The 13,348-nt window shown below is 53.2% G+C and overlaps 2 protein-coding genes across 2 annotated transcripts; one reads left to right on the top strand and one right to left on the bottom strand.

Moving 5' to 3' along the window:
* Nucleotides 1-749: 749 nt before the first annotated feature.
* EAH_00025060 (arsenical pump-driving ATPase, putative) lies at nucleotides 750-4,800 on the bottom strand (the record flags this gene model as incomplete). The annotated part of the gene is made up of 10 exons (XM_013396671.1): nucleotides 750-758; nucleotides 1,342-1,526; nucleotides 1,842-1,853; nucleotides 1,994-2,129; nucleotides 2,934-3,126; nucleotides 3,493-3,635; nucleotides 3,893-4,000; nucleotides 4,218-4,269; nucleotides 4,409-4,497; nucleotides 4,798-4,800. 10 exons carry the CDS (start codon nucleotides 4,798-4,800, stop codon nucleotides 750-752), a joined length of 930 nt encoding a protein of 309 aa, XP_013252125.1.
* Nucleotides 4,801-5,441: 641 nt separating this feature from the next.
* Nucleotides 5,442-13,321, top strand: EAH_00025050 (hypothetical protein, conserved; the record flags this gene model as incomplete). The annotated part of the gene is made up of 9 exons (XM_013396670.1): nucleotides 5,442-6,149; nucleotides 6,266-6,770; nucleotides 6,972-7,288; nucleotides 7,435-8,030; nucleotides 8,253-8,994; nucleotides 9,171-10,014; nucleotides 10,163-10,494; nucleotides 10,762-10,873; nucleotides 11,043-13,321. 9 exons carry the CDS (start codon nucleotides 5,442-5,444, stop codon nucleotides 13,319-13,321), a joined length of 6,435 nt encoding a protein of 2,144 aa, XP_013252124.1.
* Between the last annotated feature and the right edge of the window lie 27 nt (nucleotides 13,322-13,348).

Genomic DNA, 13,348 nt, shown 5'->3' with positions numbered 1-13,348 from the left:
GCAACCCTAAACCCTAAACCCTAAACCCTAAACCCTAAGTACGGTTAGCCTCGCGTCTAGACCTACAGCCTTTCCCTGGAACCCGCTACACACTAAACCCTAAACCCTAAACCCTAAACCCTAAACCCTAAATCAGCAGGTTGAATAATAAGAGGGGGTTCACCCCTCCAAGGACTTCTCTACTTCGTCACGCTCTAAACCCTAAACCCTAAACCCTAAACCCTAAACCCTAAACCCTAAACCCTAAACCCTAAACCCCGGGCAAAACCAAACAGTTAATTTGAATTTGTTGTTGCTGCTGCAGCAGCAGTTGCGCCATCAACCGCAGCAATCGCTAAAATCTGCAGCAGCTGCTGCAGCACCAGCAGCAGCTGCCGCAGCACCCGCAGCTGCAGCACCAGCAGCTGCAGCAAAAGTAGCTGCAGGAGCAGCAGCTGCTGCTACAGCAGCAGCAATCAAAAGCAGCTGCCGCAGCAAATGTAGCAGCTGCAGCAGATTTTGCTGCAGCAGTTGATGCAGCAGCAGCTGCTGCTGCAGCAGTTGCTGCAACAGCTGCATCCGGTGGTTTGCTGAGCAGCGCGACAGCCTCCTCAGCTTGAACCCACCCCCTAAACCCTAAACCCTAAACCCTACACCCTAAACCCTAAACCCTAAACCCTACTGCAAAATAGGAATAGGGGTTTCTTGACAGAGGAGATTGCCTAAAGATTTTAATTTGGCGACGCCGCGGATTTCATCCGATTGCTGCCCTACACAAGCTGCACCCAAACCCTAAACCCTAAACCCTAAACCCAAAACCCTAAACCCTAAACCCTAAGGCCCAAACCCTAAACCCTAACCACTAGGCAATCAACCCCAGATGAAAAATCTTCATCCCTAAAACGAAAACTCTAAACTGCAGTCCACGAATAACAAACCCTAAACCCTAAACCCTAAACCCTAAACCGTAAACCTTAAACCCTAAACCCTCAGCGTACCAACGTGGAAGTCGTAGGTGTATAATTCTTTTATTTGCACCAAATACTTCGATTGCATGCGCCGCCTTGCTGCATATGATTGTTCAACAAGCAGCAGCTGCAGCAGGAGCAGCAGCAGCACAGATAGAAGCAGCAGATGCACATACACCAGCAGCAGCTGCTGCAGCTGCCTATAGAGGAGCAGCTGCAAGACAGCAGCAGCAGCAGAAACAGCAGCACTTCACGTACACAAACACCTGCAGCAGCAGCAGCAAGAGCAGCAGCGGCAAAAACAGCAGCAGCAGCAAGAGCAGCAGCGGCAAAAACAACAGCAGCAGCACGAGCAGCAGCAGCGGCAAGAGCAGCAGCAGCAAATTGTATTTACTCGATGCTGCAGCTGCAGCACGAACTCGCGCAGCCTTGCTGCTTCCTCTTCGGATGTCTCTTCAGGTCTTCTTGCTGCTGCTGGCTGCAGCAGCAGCTTCGTAGATAGAGGCTGTGATTGCTGCTGCTCAAGTGCTGCTGCTAGAGATGGAGAGACACACGGATAGCCCTCCTCGTCGCAATTCCCTACGCACAAACCCTAAACCCTAAACCCTAAACCCTAAACCCTAAACCCTAAATCCCAAACCCTAAACCGTAAAGCTTAAACCCTAAACCCTAAACCCTAAACCCTAAACCCTAAACGAAAAAGAATAAACCCGCAACTCTTTTCCCTGAACCTCAGACTCTAAACCCTAAACACAGACCCTAACCCGCAAACTCTAAACCCTAAACCCTAAACCCTAAACCCTAAGCAAAGACCTAAATCCCCATATCCTAACCCTAACCCCTAAACCCTAAACCCTAAACCCTAAACTTTAAACCCTAAACCCTAAAACCTACAGGCATTAAGACCTGATTAACAACCCCCTAAACCCTAAACCCTAAACCGTGGAGACGAACATATAGGCATTAAGACCTGATTAACAACCCCCTAAACCACAAACCCTAAAGCCTAAACCCTAAACCCTAAACCCTAAACCCTAGAGACGAACCTATAGGCATTAAGACCTGATTAACAACAATATTGCTGCAATCTATTTTTTGTTTTGCGAGCTGCTGAATTAGCCGTTCAGTTTCAAACAAAGACAGAAACTCAGGGATGCAGACGCAGACGAAGGTTGTGTGTGTCTGCAGCAAATAAATAAATAAATAAATAAATAAATAAATAAATAAATAAATATAATTAATTTATTATTATTTATTTAATTATATTTATTTATTTATTTATTTATTAGAGGATTTAAATTATAGCAGCAGACAGATACAAATGAAACTATCAAAGGAAAATAAAATTAAAAACAGAGACAGCTAAACCCTAAACCCTAAACCCTAAACCCTAAACCCTAAACCCTAAACCCTAAAACACAAACCATAAGCCATAAATCATAAACCCCAAACCATAAACCCTAAGTGCTCAACTCCAGACCCTTGACATTAAACTTCAAACCCTAAACCCTAAACCCTAAACCCTAAACCCTAATTATCGCACCGCATCTTGAAAGGCTTCGCGGACAGAAGTGGTGACAGCGCGGAGATGATGAAGTTTGTTTGTTAGCTGCAGAAGCAAATGCAACGCATTAGGGTTTAGGGTTTGGCTCTCGTGCTGCACTCTATACTTCACGCAGAGCAGCAGCAGCAGCAAGAAGCAAGCAGCAGCAGCAGCAAGAAGCAAGCAGCAGCAGCAGCAGCAGCATTAACGAGCAGCAGCAACATAAACGGAGTATCATCGGCAGCAGAATGAAGACAGCAACACCACACAAAAAGCAGCAGCAGCAACAGCAACACCCTGAGCAGCAGCAGCAACAGCAGCAGCAGCAACAGCAGCAGCAGCAGCAACATCAGCAGCAACACCAGCAGCAACACCAGCAGCAACAGCAGCAACATCAGCAGCAACAGCAGCAGCAGCTGCAACAGCAGCAGCAGCAGCAGCACCTCTTGAGGGTTAGCATGTTGTCCTGAAGAGAGAGACGAGAAGATATCAAGAGCAGCAGCAAAACCCTCGCTTATGTCTCCTATCTTCTTTAAACCCTTCTCAATAACAGCTGGGAACCCTAATAACCTCAGCGTATGTCCTGTAGGCGCTGTATCAAAAACTATTGTTGAATAACGCATCGTCTGCACCGACCTGACCGCCACACAAACCCTAAACCCTAAACCCTAAACCCTAAACCCTCAACACCCTTCAACCCTAAACCCTCAACCTCCTTTTACCCTATACGCTAAACCCTAAAACCTAAACCATAGACCCCAAATCGTAAACCCTAAACCCCAAACCGTAAATCATAAACCCTAAACCCTAAACCCTAAACCCTAAACCCTAGATATTAACTAAGCCAGCACATGCTGTGCACCGGAAGCCATTTAAACCCAAAAAACCCTAAACCCTAAACCCTAAACCCTAAAGTCGTAGAAGCGAACACGAGCGACGACACCACTGAGAAGACAGCAAACCCTAAACCCTAAACCCTAAACCCTAAACCCTAAACCCTACTGCATGAGCTCAGCGAAGGAGAGGGCTTCATCAATGCCTGGGACGGCATTAATTAGCTCCGGTAGGAACTGCATTAAGTCCTTCGTGTCTTTATCTCCAGCAGATTTAAACCCTGCTGTCTCTTCAGCTCTTGAGTCTATCTCCTATAACTCAAATCAAACAAAACTAGGGCTTAGGGTTTAGGGTTTAGGATGTGGGGTTAGGGTTTGGGTTTAGGGTTTAGGGTGTGGGGTTAGGGTTAGGGTTTAGGGTTTAGGGTTTAATATCGCATAGAGGCTTTTATACCCATTCATTAAGTACTGCTTTAGGGTTTAGGGTTTAGGCTTCAGGAGGTTCTTATACCCACTGACTAGAGACTGCCTTAGGGTTTAGGGTTTAGGGTTTAGGGTTTAGGGTTTACCATAGCATAGAGGTTTTTATAACCATTGACTAGAGAAGGAGTGCTGCTAAATTTTTGGGTTAAGGCGTCGCTGAGGTTATGAGCGGGGTCCGTCGATAGCAGCAGCACCTGAGGCGTACAGACACCCTAAACCCTAAACCCTAAACCCTAAACCCTAAACAGGGAGTGAAGCAGAGAGTGCACGAGGCAACAGACGGGAAGATTTGGGGTTTAGAGAAAATTAAAGCCAAAACCCTCGAACACCAACAAACAAAACCCTAAACCCTAAACCCTAAACCCTAAACCCTAAACCCTAAACCCTACAGATTCGCGGGTTTCAGCCAACTTGGTTGCAATGGCGCAGCTTGTTGTTGTCTTCCCAACGCCGCCCTTTCCCCCTGCAACGCACAAACCCTAAACCCTAAACCCTAAACCCTAAACCCTAAACCCTTGGGCCCCAAGGAGAGTCGGCGTACACCCAGATGCAACCCCCGCGCCACAAACCCTAAACCCTAAACCCTAAACCCTAAAACCTACCAACGAAGATCCATTTCAAAGAAGGGGTTTCTATTAACTCGCGTAGACTCCCCTCGAGGGGGAACTCGTCGTCTGCCATCCCTTAAACCCTAAACCCTAAACCCTAAACCCTAAACCCTAAACCCTAGACGCTAGAGACAGACACTGCACAGTTTTGCAGCTGTAGTAATTCAAACAAAAAAGGAAAAAGTATTTCTTTAAGCTGTTGCTGCATGCAGCAGCAGCAGCAGCAGCCGCAGCAGCAAAAGCAGCAGCAGCAGCAGCAGCAGCAGCAGCAGCAGCACGATCTGCTGCGGGTCCGCTCTTGCTGCTGCATCCATAAACCCTAAACTGTAAACCCTAAACCCTAAACCCCTAAATCAATAACAAAGTTTAGTTGAAGTTTGCACCATTTTAATTTGCTGATTTCGGTTAGTGTTGCGTTCTACGCTATATAAGGGTTTAGGGTTTAGGGTTTAGGGTTTAGGGTTTAGGGTTTAGGGTTTGGGGGCCCTCCACCGCCGACAACACAACCAACCCCCGAGGGTTGCGGTTGGTGTTTGTTTGTTTATCTCTTCTTCTTCTCATATCTTCCTTATGCAATCTATTTTTCAGGGTTTAGGGTTTAGGGTTTAGGGTTTAGGGTTTAGGGTTTGGGTTGCGCAGACACTGACATCGCCGAACCCCCGCCAGGCTGCGACTACTTCTGCAGCAGCTGCAACAGCTGCAGCAGCAACAACAAAACAGCAGCAGCAGCTAAACAAGCAACAGACGCAGCGGCAGCACGTTTAGCAGCAGCAGCAACAACAATAACAATAACCCGAAAGGCAGCAGCAACACGTGCTGCTGCAGCTGTCGCTGCTGCTGCTGCTGCTGTTCGTGTTGCTGCTGCAGCATCGCTGGCAAAGCACAGCAACAAACTCCACAGCAGCAGCAGCAGCAGCAGCAACAGCAGCAGCAATAACAACGGCAGCACCACCAACGGCAGCAACAGCAGCAGCAGCAACAGCAGCAGCAGCAGCAGCAGCTAAGGCTGTGGCTGCAGCAGCGTCAAATGTCGGCTTCTGCAGGCCTCCGTTCCCTTAGGCTGTCAAGAAGCTTCTCTCACCAGCAGCAGCAGCAGCAGCAGCAGCAGCAGCAAAATGAGAGAGATAAGGATGGCTTCTTAAAGCCTGCAGCAGTGCGCAAGCGGCGCATCTTGGCGAGACCCCCAGGCAGCAGCAGCAAAGCCTCAGCAGCAGCAGCAGCAGCTGCTGCTGCTGCTGCTGCTGCTGCGGCTTCCGAGGGGTCGGAGACCGAAGAAGAAGACTACAGCAGCAGCAGCAGCAGCAGCAGCAGCAGCCCTGATAACAGCAGCGATGATGAAACATACGGAGACAGCGCAACAAAAAAACTGTCAGTTGTCTCTCTGCTAAGAAGAAAGAGAAAAGCTGCTGCAGCAACAGGCGGCAAGCTGCAGCAGCAGCAGCAGCAGCAGCAGCAGCACCATGAGCTTATAGAGCGGGGTGACCCGCAGCAGCAGCAGCAGCAGCAGCTGCACCAGCTGCTGCTGCTGCCAGCAGAAGATGAGTTATCCGTCGATGTTATCTTAAAGGCCCCTGAAGCAGCAGCAAGAAGCTTCTCGAGGCAGCTGCAAACAGCAGCAACAGCAGCAGCAGCAGCAACAGCAACAGCAGCAGCAGCAACGGAAGATGCTGCACTGCAGCAAGCCATAGGCACCCTATCTATGCATACAGCTCAGTTGCTGCTTCTGCTTGCAAAGGTATTTGCTGCTTCTGCTGCTGCTTCTGCTGCTCAGGTGCTGCTGCTAAGCGCACGCTATACTGTTAAGGGTTTAGGGTTTAGGGTTTAGGGTTTAGGGTTTGTGTCTCTCTTCAGGTTGTTGGCTTAAGCAGGGTTTCGATATGTTTAGAGATGAAGACAGCCCTGCCGGCACTCTGCATGCGTCTCCTAAGCAGCAGCAGCAGCAACAGCAGCAGCAGCAGCAGCAGCGGCAGCAGCAGCGCCCCTTCTCGGCAGCGACTGCGACAGCAGCAGCAGCAGCAGCAGCAGCAGCAAGACATCATCATGCTCACAGATCTGCTGCTTTCGCAGTCTTCTAAGGGCCTCAAGAGCCGCCGCAAAAACCCTCAGCAGCAGCAGCAGCAACAGCAGCAGCAGCAGCAGCAGCAGCACTCTGTCCGCGTGAGCAGCTGCAACACGCTTCGTTCATTTTTGCATTTTGTTGCTGAGGAGGTGTCGCTTCAATCAGGAGGAGCAGCAGCAGCTGCAGCAGCAGAACAAACAGCACCAGCAGCAAACTGTCTTGCGTTGCTGCTGCAGCTGCTGCAGCTGCTCGCCTGCTCCCCAGCCAGGCGTCTGAGGCTTGCTGCCACTATTGCAGGTCCTTTGCTGCTGCAGTTGCTGTTGTTGCTGCTGCTGTTGCTGCTGCTGCTTCTACTGATGCTGTTACTGCTGCTGCTGTTGCTGCTGTCGTTGGTTCGTGCTGCTGTCTTGTGTTGCTGCAGCACCAGCAAACTTTTATCTGCTGTGAATTCTGTTGCTGATGCTGTTGTTGCTGTTGCTGCTGCTGCTGTTGCTGCAGCTGTCGGCATTATGAGCGGCGCAGCAGCAGCAGCAGCAAATCTGCTGCGGGAGGCTCGGCGCTTCCGCGTGCAGCAGCAGCAGCAGCTGCTGCAGCAGCAGCTACAGCAACGGCGACGGCGCATGCAGCAGCAGCATCAGCAGCAGCAGGAAGAAGAAGCAACAGCTATAGTGGGTGCAGCAGTACAGCTGCGGCTGCAGCAGCTGGAAGCGCAGGAGACGGCGCAGCAGCAGCTGCTGCAGCAGCTAGTGTTGCTGCTGCAGCAAAGAGCTGATGATGTCTGCCCTAATGTGAGGGCCGAAGCTATCAAGGCTTTGGTGAGTGCTGCTGCTGCTGCTGTTCTTGCTGCTACCGCTGCTGCAGCTTTAGGTGTTGCTGCTGCTGCTCTTCTTGCTGCTAGTGCTCTCCTTGCAGCTGTAACTGCTTTGATATCTGCTGCTGCTGCTGCTGCTGCTGCATTCAGGCGGTTGGATTACCCTTTGCTGTTCCTTCGCTTGTGCTGCGGGAGGAGACATTTTTGCTGCTGCTGCCGGCGCTGCAGCAGCAAGAGCAACAGCACGAGCAGCAGCAGCAGCAGCAGCACGAGCCGCTGCAGCAGCAGCGCGATGAAGCTTTAGCAGCATTGGGGCTTTTTCACTTAGCTACGCATGCAGTCTTAGATGCAGCAAATCAGAATACTCTCAATACTGCAGCAGCAGCAGCAGCAGCAGATGAGCAGCAGCAAATATCAGCAGCAGCAGCTCAAGACTGCTTCAAATTTGTAGAGGCAGCTTTGCCCTTAGTGGTTCTGAAGACAGCAGCAGCAAACCCTCTTCTTGCTGCTGCAGCGCTGCGTTGTCTGCTGCCGTTTGCAGCAGCAACCGCTGCTGCAGCGCAGCAACAGCAGCAGCAGCAGCAGCAGCAGCAGCAGCAAGCGCTGCCTCTGCTGCAAGACGCAGCAGTGCGGCAGCTGCTTGATGTCTTTTGGCTGGCGACTGATGCAGCAGTAATAGAAGCAGCAGCAGCAGTTGTTGGTTTGCTGCTGCTGCCTCCTGCTGTTGCTGAGCGGTGCTATGCCCCGTAAGTGCTGCTGCTGCAAGTGCTTCTGCTGCTGTTGCTGCTGCTGATGCTGCTTATTTTGCTGCTGCTGCTGGTATGCCTCTAAAGTGCTGCTGCTGCTGTTAGCCGTTCTGCTGCTGTCACTGCCGCCTACATTGCTTGTAGTGCTGCTGCTGCTGCTGCTGCTGCTGCTGCGCGGCTTCTATCCCTCGCCTTGTTTGCTGCTGCGAGCCTGTGCTGCAGCAAGAACCGCAGCAGCAGCAGCAACAGCAGCAGCAGCAACAGCAACGACACAACGGAGCTGCATGCGCTGCTGCACTTCTGCGTGGCATATATGCCTAAGACGGACTTCCTCAGCAGCAGCAGCAGCAGCGGCAGCAGCAGCAACAAGATCAGCAGCAGCAGCAGCAGCAGCAGCAGCAGCAGCGGCGACAGCAGCGAATCCTGCTTAGCATATTCACTGGCAGCAAATGTGGTGATTGGCTTCTGGGATTTGCTTCCTTCAGTTCGAAGGGTGGATCTGCTGCTGCTGCTGCTGCAGCAGCAGCAGCAGCAGCAGCAGCAACTCGATGAAGATGCCCTCAGCGAGGAGCAGCAAACTCTTCTTCTTGCATTTTGCTGCGCCGCCATGAAGAAGTTAAACTGGTGCAGCGGCTTGTGGGGCTGCAGCAACAGCAACAACGACAGCAGCAACAGCAGCAGCAACAGCAGCCACAGCAGCAGCCATACGGGGACTCATCATCAGCAGCAGCAACTCAGCAGCAGCGACACCTGTTTCTGTCCTGCTCAACTGCAGCTGTGCTGCAGCCCCTCAAAGTCTTCAATATGCAGTCGTGTTGCTGCAGCTGCGTGGCCCTCGCTGCTGCAGCAGCAGCAGCAACAACAACAGCAGCCACAGCAGCAGCAGCAGCAGCAGCAGAGGCGCCTGGCAACTGATTTTGTGCAGCGAGTATTCGAGGCTCTACCTCAACTATATGAGCATATTGTGGGTAGACTCTGCTGCTGTTGGTGCTGTTGCTGTTGCTGTTGCTGCTGCTGCTGCTTGTACCGGCTCTGTTGCTGTTGCTGCTGCTGCTTTATCGCTGAAGTTGCTGCTTTTTTGGCTGTTGCTGCTGCTGCTGCAACACAGAGCCGTCAACATGTTGTTGTTTGCTGTTGCAGACGAAGAAATGCCAACAGCAGCAGCAGCAGCAACAGCAGCAGCAGCAGCAGCAGCAGCAAGTGCTGCTGTTTACGCTGGTCTTCTGGTGCAGCGCACCTCCGCCTTGTTTTGCTGCTCATCTTGCTGCAGCAGGTCTCCCTGCTTCTTCGTGGCTGATGGAGAAGCTGCAGCAGCAGCAAAAGCATAAGCACAAGCAGCAGCAGCAGCAGCAGATTCTGCTGCAGCAGCATGAGGCAGGTGCAGCGAGCAGCTGCAGCTGCGCCCTCCTCTCCTGCAGCAGCAGCAGCTGCCCAGCAGCAACAGCAGAGCTGCTGCTGCTGCTGCGAACAGCAGCAACAAACGAATCGCTGAGTCTATCTGCACAGGAGGCGGTGCTGGGGTGTATAGGAAACTTCTTGCTGCTGCTGCCTGCTGCTGCTGCAGCAGAAGCAGCAAGCCTCGGTGCACGCCTTGCTGCAGATCTAGCAGCAGCAGCAGCAGCACTGAAAGCGGAGGTGCTCGTACACCCCGACGGCACTGCAGCAGCAGCAGCAGCAGAAGCAGCAGCAGTGGAGCAGCTGCAGGTTAACCCGCTGCTCACTACTGCTGCAGCAGCAGCAAAGGCAGCTGCAGCAAATGCTGCTGTTGCTGCAGCAGCAGGACGCCTTTTTTCTTTCGCGAGGTTCTGCAGCACCAGCAGCAACAGCAGCAGCAAAACAGCAGCAAACTTAGCGCATGCAGCTGAAGCAGCAATGTCTGTGCTGCATATGAGGGTTATGATTGCTGCTGAGGCGCAGCAGCGTGAGCAGCAGCAGCAGCAGCCACAGCAGCAGCAGCAGCAGCAGGTGCTGCCTTCAATCCCATGTGAGTTGAGTCCCTGTTACTGTTGCTGCTGCTGCTGCTATCGCTCCTGCTGCTGTTTCTACTGTTGCTGTTGCTGTTTTTGCTGCTGCTTTCACCCGTCCTTACAGGTGCTGTGCTGTTGCTGTTGCTGCTGCTGCTGCTGCTGCAGCTTGTGGTGCAGTGATTGCTGCAATTCAATGTCTCCTAGCTATGTACGAGCAGCAGACGGGGGGCTTGCTGCTGCTGCAGCAGCAATGTTTAGACACCCTGCAGCAGCTGCAGCAACTCAAGCAGCAGCAGCAGCAGCAGCAGCAGCAGCAGGAAGAGGAGAATATGCATCCTGAGCAGCAGACCGAGGAAGCAACAGCAGACCACAGCAACAAAAGACAACGCCGACAAAGTGCAGCAGCAGCAGTAGCAGCAACAGCAGCAGCAGGTGAGCAGCAGCAACAGCTTTTGGAGCAGCTAAAATCGCAGTTTACCGCAATCTCCGATGCCCTGGTGAGTTCCTGCTGCTGCTGCAGTTTCTGATGCTGCTGTTGCTGCTGCTGCTGCTGCTGCTCTTTGTGCTGCTGCTGGAGCTACCGCTGCTGCTGCTCTTCTTCGTGCTGTGCAGCAGCTGCTGCTGCCGTTGCTGCTGCAAGACTTGACGCGAATCCTGGGGAGCGCTCTACTGCTGCTGCATCTGCTGCTGCTACTGCAGCTGCTGCTGCTACTGCATTGCTGGGGCGACAACCGCTGCTGCTGCTGCTGCTGCTGCTGCTGCAGGGAGAGGCTGAGTTGCTGCGGCAGCGCATTTCGATGTTATGTATTGCTGTAATGGAGACAGATGCCAACCCTCTTTTGCTGCTAGCAAGCCTCAGGTGTCTCTTGCTGCTAGGTGAGTCTCCTGCTGCTGCTGCTGCTGTTGCTGCTGCTGCTGGCTGTGCTGCTGCTGCGTTGTCTCTTTGTTTGCTATTTTGGCGTTCATGAGGTGTACGTACACCTGAAACTGCTTTAAATAGCGTTGCTATGCCTTTCTGCTGCTGCTGCTGCTGCGGTTGCTGCAGCACGGGCGGAGGCTTCCTTGCAGCCGTTTACTGCAGCAGCAGCAGCTGCTGCTGCTGCTGCTGCGCTGCCGCGCGAGTTGATGTTGCTGCTGCCGCATGCAAACCCTTATCAGTATTCTGCAGCAGAGCAGCGCGCTCTTGTTGAGGCCTTTGCTGCGATTACAAACCCCCAGCAGCAGCAGCAGCAGCAGCAGCAGCAGCAGCAGCAGCAGCAGCAGCAGCAGCAGCAAGAAGCAGGGACATCAGCAGCTGCAGCAGCAGCAGCAGCAGATTATCTCGACAGGACGAAAGAGGGTATCACCAGTTTGCTGTTTGCTGCTGTTGCGGATGAACGCGTTGCTGCTTTTCTCTCCCAATGCCTCTCGCAGCAGCAGCAGCAGCAGCAGCAGCAGGAAGGTTTGCTGCAGCAGCAGCTGGCAGTAGAAATGCGCGAGTACTGCTGCTTATTAATAAGGCAGAGCTGCAGCATCTCGCTGTGGAGTTGCGGGATTGGTGCTGCGCTGCTGCTGCTGCTGCTGCACCCGCAGCAGCAGCTGCAGCAGCAAGCCCTAGGCTTCTTGCTGCTCCTAAAACGCCAATCCTTCCCGTTGCTGCTGCAGCTGCTGCTGCAGTCGCTGCGACAGCTGCATGCACTGAGGCTTCTTGAGCCTTTAGAGGAAGCAGCAGCAGCTGCTGCTGCTGCAGGAGCTGCTGGCTTGCCTGCTGCTGCAGCAGCAACAGCAGAACAAACGAAGCAGCAAGTGCAGCAGGACATAGCTAAGTTTATGCATATAGCTACAAGCCGATTAGGAGTTTTGCTGACGCACCAGCAGCAGCAGCAGCTAATTGCTGCGCTGCGTGATGCAGCAGCAGCAGCACGAAAATCCAGAAGGCGTGCGTTGCTGGTGCTTGGCAGCAGCAGCAGCAGCAACTCCTGCAGCTGGTTTGCTGCTGCTGCCCCGCTGCTGCAGCGGCGCTTCCTATCGCAGCAGCATTTGCTGCTGCTCGAGAGACACCTGAAGGAAGATGTAAGGGCCTCCGGCGGGGAGTGGATTGGCAGCGAAGAGCAGCAGCTGCTGCTTGCTGCTGCTGCTCCTAGAAATAAGAGCAGCAGCAGCAGCAATGCTGCTGCTGCTGGAGCTGCTGCTGCTGCTAATCGAAAGAGCGCAACCAGCAGCAGTAGCAGCAGCACAAGGGATAAGTCAACAGCAGCAGCAGCACAGCCACACTCTGCGGACGCTGCTGCTGCTGCTGCCGCGCATGCGCTGCTGCCTTCAGCAGCAGCAACCGGTGCTGCTGCTGCAGCAAGGCGCAGCAGCTTCAATGGATTTGCTGCTGCTGCAGCACATACTTCGGTAAGCAGCAGCAGACAAAGGCATCAGCACCAACAAGAGCAGCAGCAGCTGCAGCAAGAGGAACGCCAGCAGCAGCAGCAGCAGCAGCAGCAGCAAGAGGAACGCCAGCAGCAGGAACAGCAGCAGCAAGAGGAACGCCAGCAACAGCAGCAGCAGCAAGAGCAACAGCAGCCGCAGACAGAACAGCATCAGGTAGAGCAGAAGAGACGACGGAACCAGCAGCAGCAGCAACAGCTAGATGAGCAGCAGCTGCAGCAGCAGCGCGAGGAGCAACAGCAGCAGCAGCATGAACAACAGCAGCAGCAAGAGCAGCAGCAGCAGCATGAGCAGCAGCAGCAGCTGCTACAAGAAGAGCAGCAACAACGCGAGCAAGCTGATGCAGTGCTTGAGTCGAAACGAAGGCAGCAGCAGCAAGAGCAGCAGCAGCAGCAGCAGCAGCACAGCGCTGATGAGGAGGAGGAGGAGCAGCAGCAGCAGCAGCTGCAAAGCAAGCACAAAAGGCGGCAGCAGCAGAAACAGCAACAACAGAAGAAGAAACAGCAACAGCAACAGCAACAGCAGCAGCAGCACGGCAGCAGCAGTAACAAAACTAAACCAGCTGCAGCAGCAAAATCTAAATCTACTGCAGCCAAAGCAGCAGCTCCTCGATCACACTCCAACAAGCAGCAGCAGCAGCAGCAGCAGCAGCAAGAGAAGCAGCAGCAAGAACAGCAGCAGCATACAGATATTGCAGATCTGTGGAGCCCTTCCTCTCTTGAGTCGCAGCAAGGATCTCCTGCTGCTGCTGCTGCGTCGCCACCGTCGCCGCCGCCGCCGCCGCCGCAGCAGCAGCAGCAGCAGAAGCAGCAGAAGCAGCGCAGCAAGGCACCTTCAGCAGCAACAGAAGCAGCTTGGGAGACGGGATCGAACAGCACATCTTTTGCTGCCGATTTGTTCGACTTTTAGTTTGCTGCTGCTGCTGCAGCAACAGCA

This window comes from Eimeria acervulina, genomic scaffold (genome assembly GCF_000499425.1).
Source record: "Eimeria acervulina Houghton genomic scaffold, Eah_scaff200, whole genome shotgun sequence".
NCBI lineage: Eukaryota > Apicomplexa > Conoidasida > Eucoccidiorida > Eimeriidae > Eimeria > Eimeria acervulina.
Note: the sequence above shows the minus strand (reverse complement) of the source record. Positions and strands in the feature narration are given on the sequence as shown.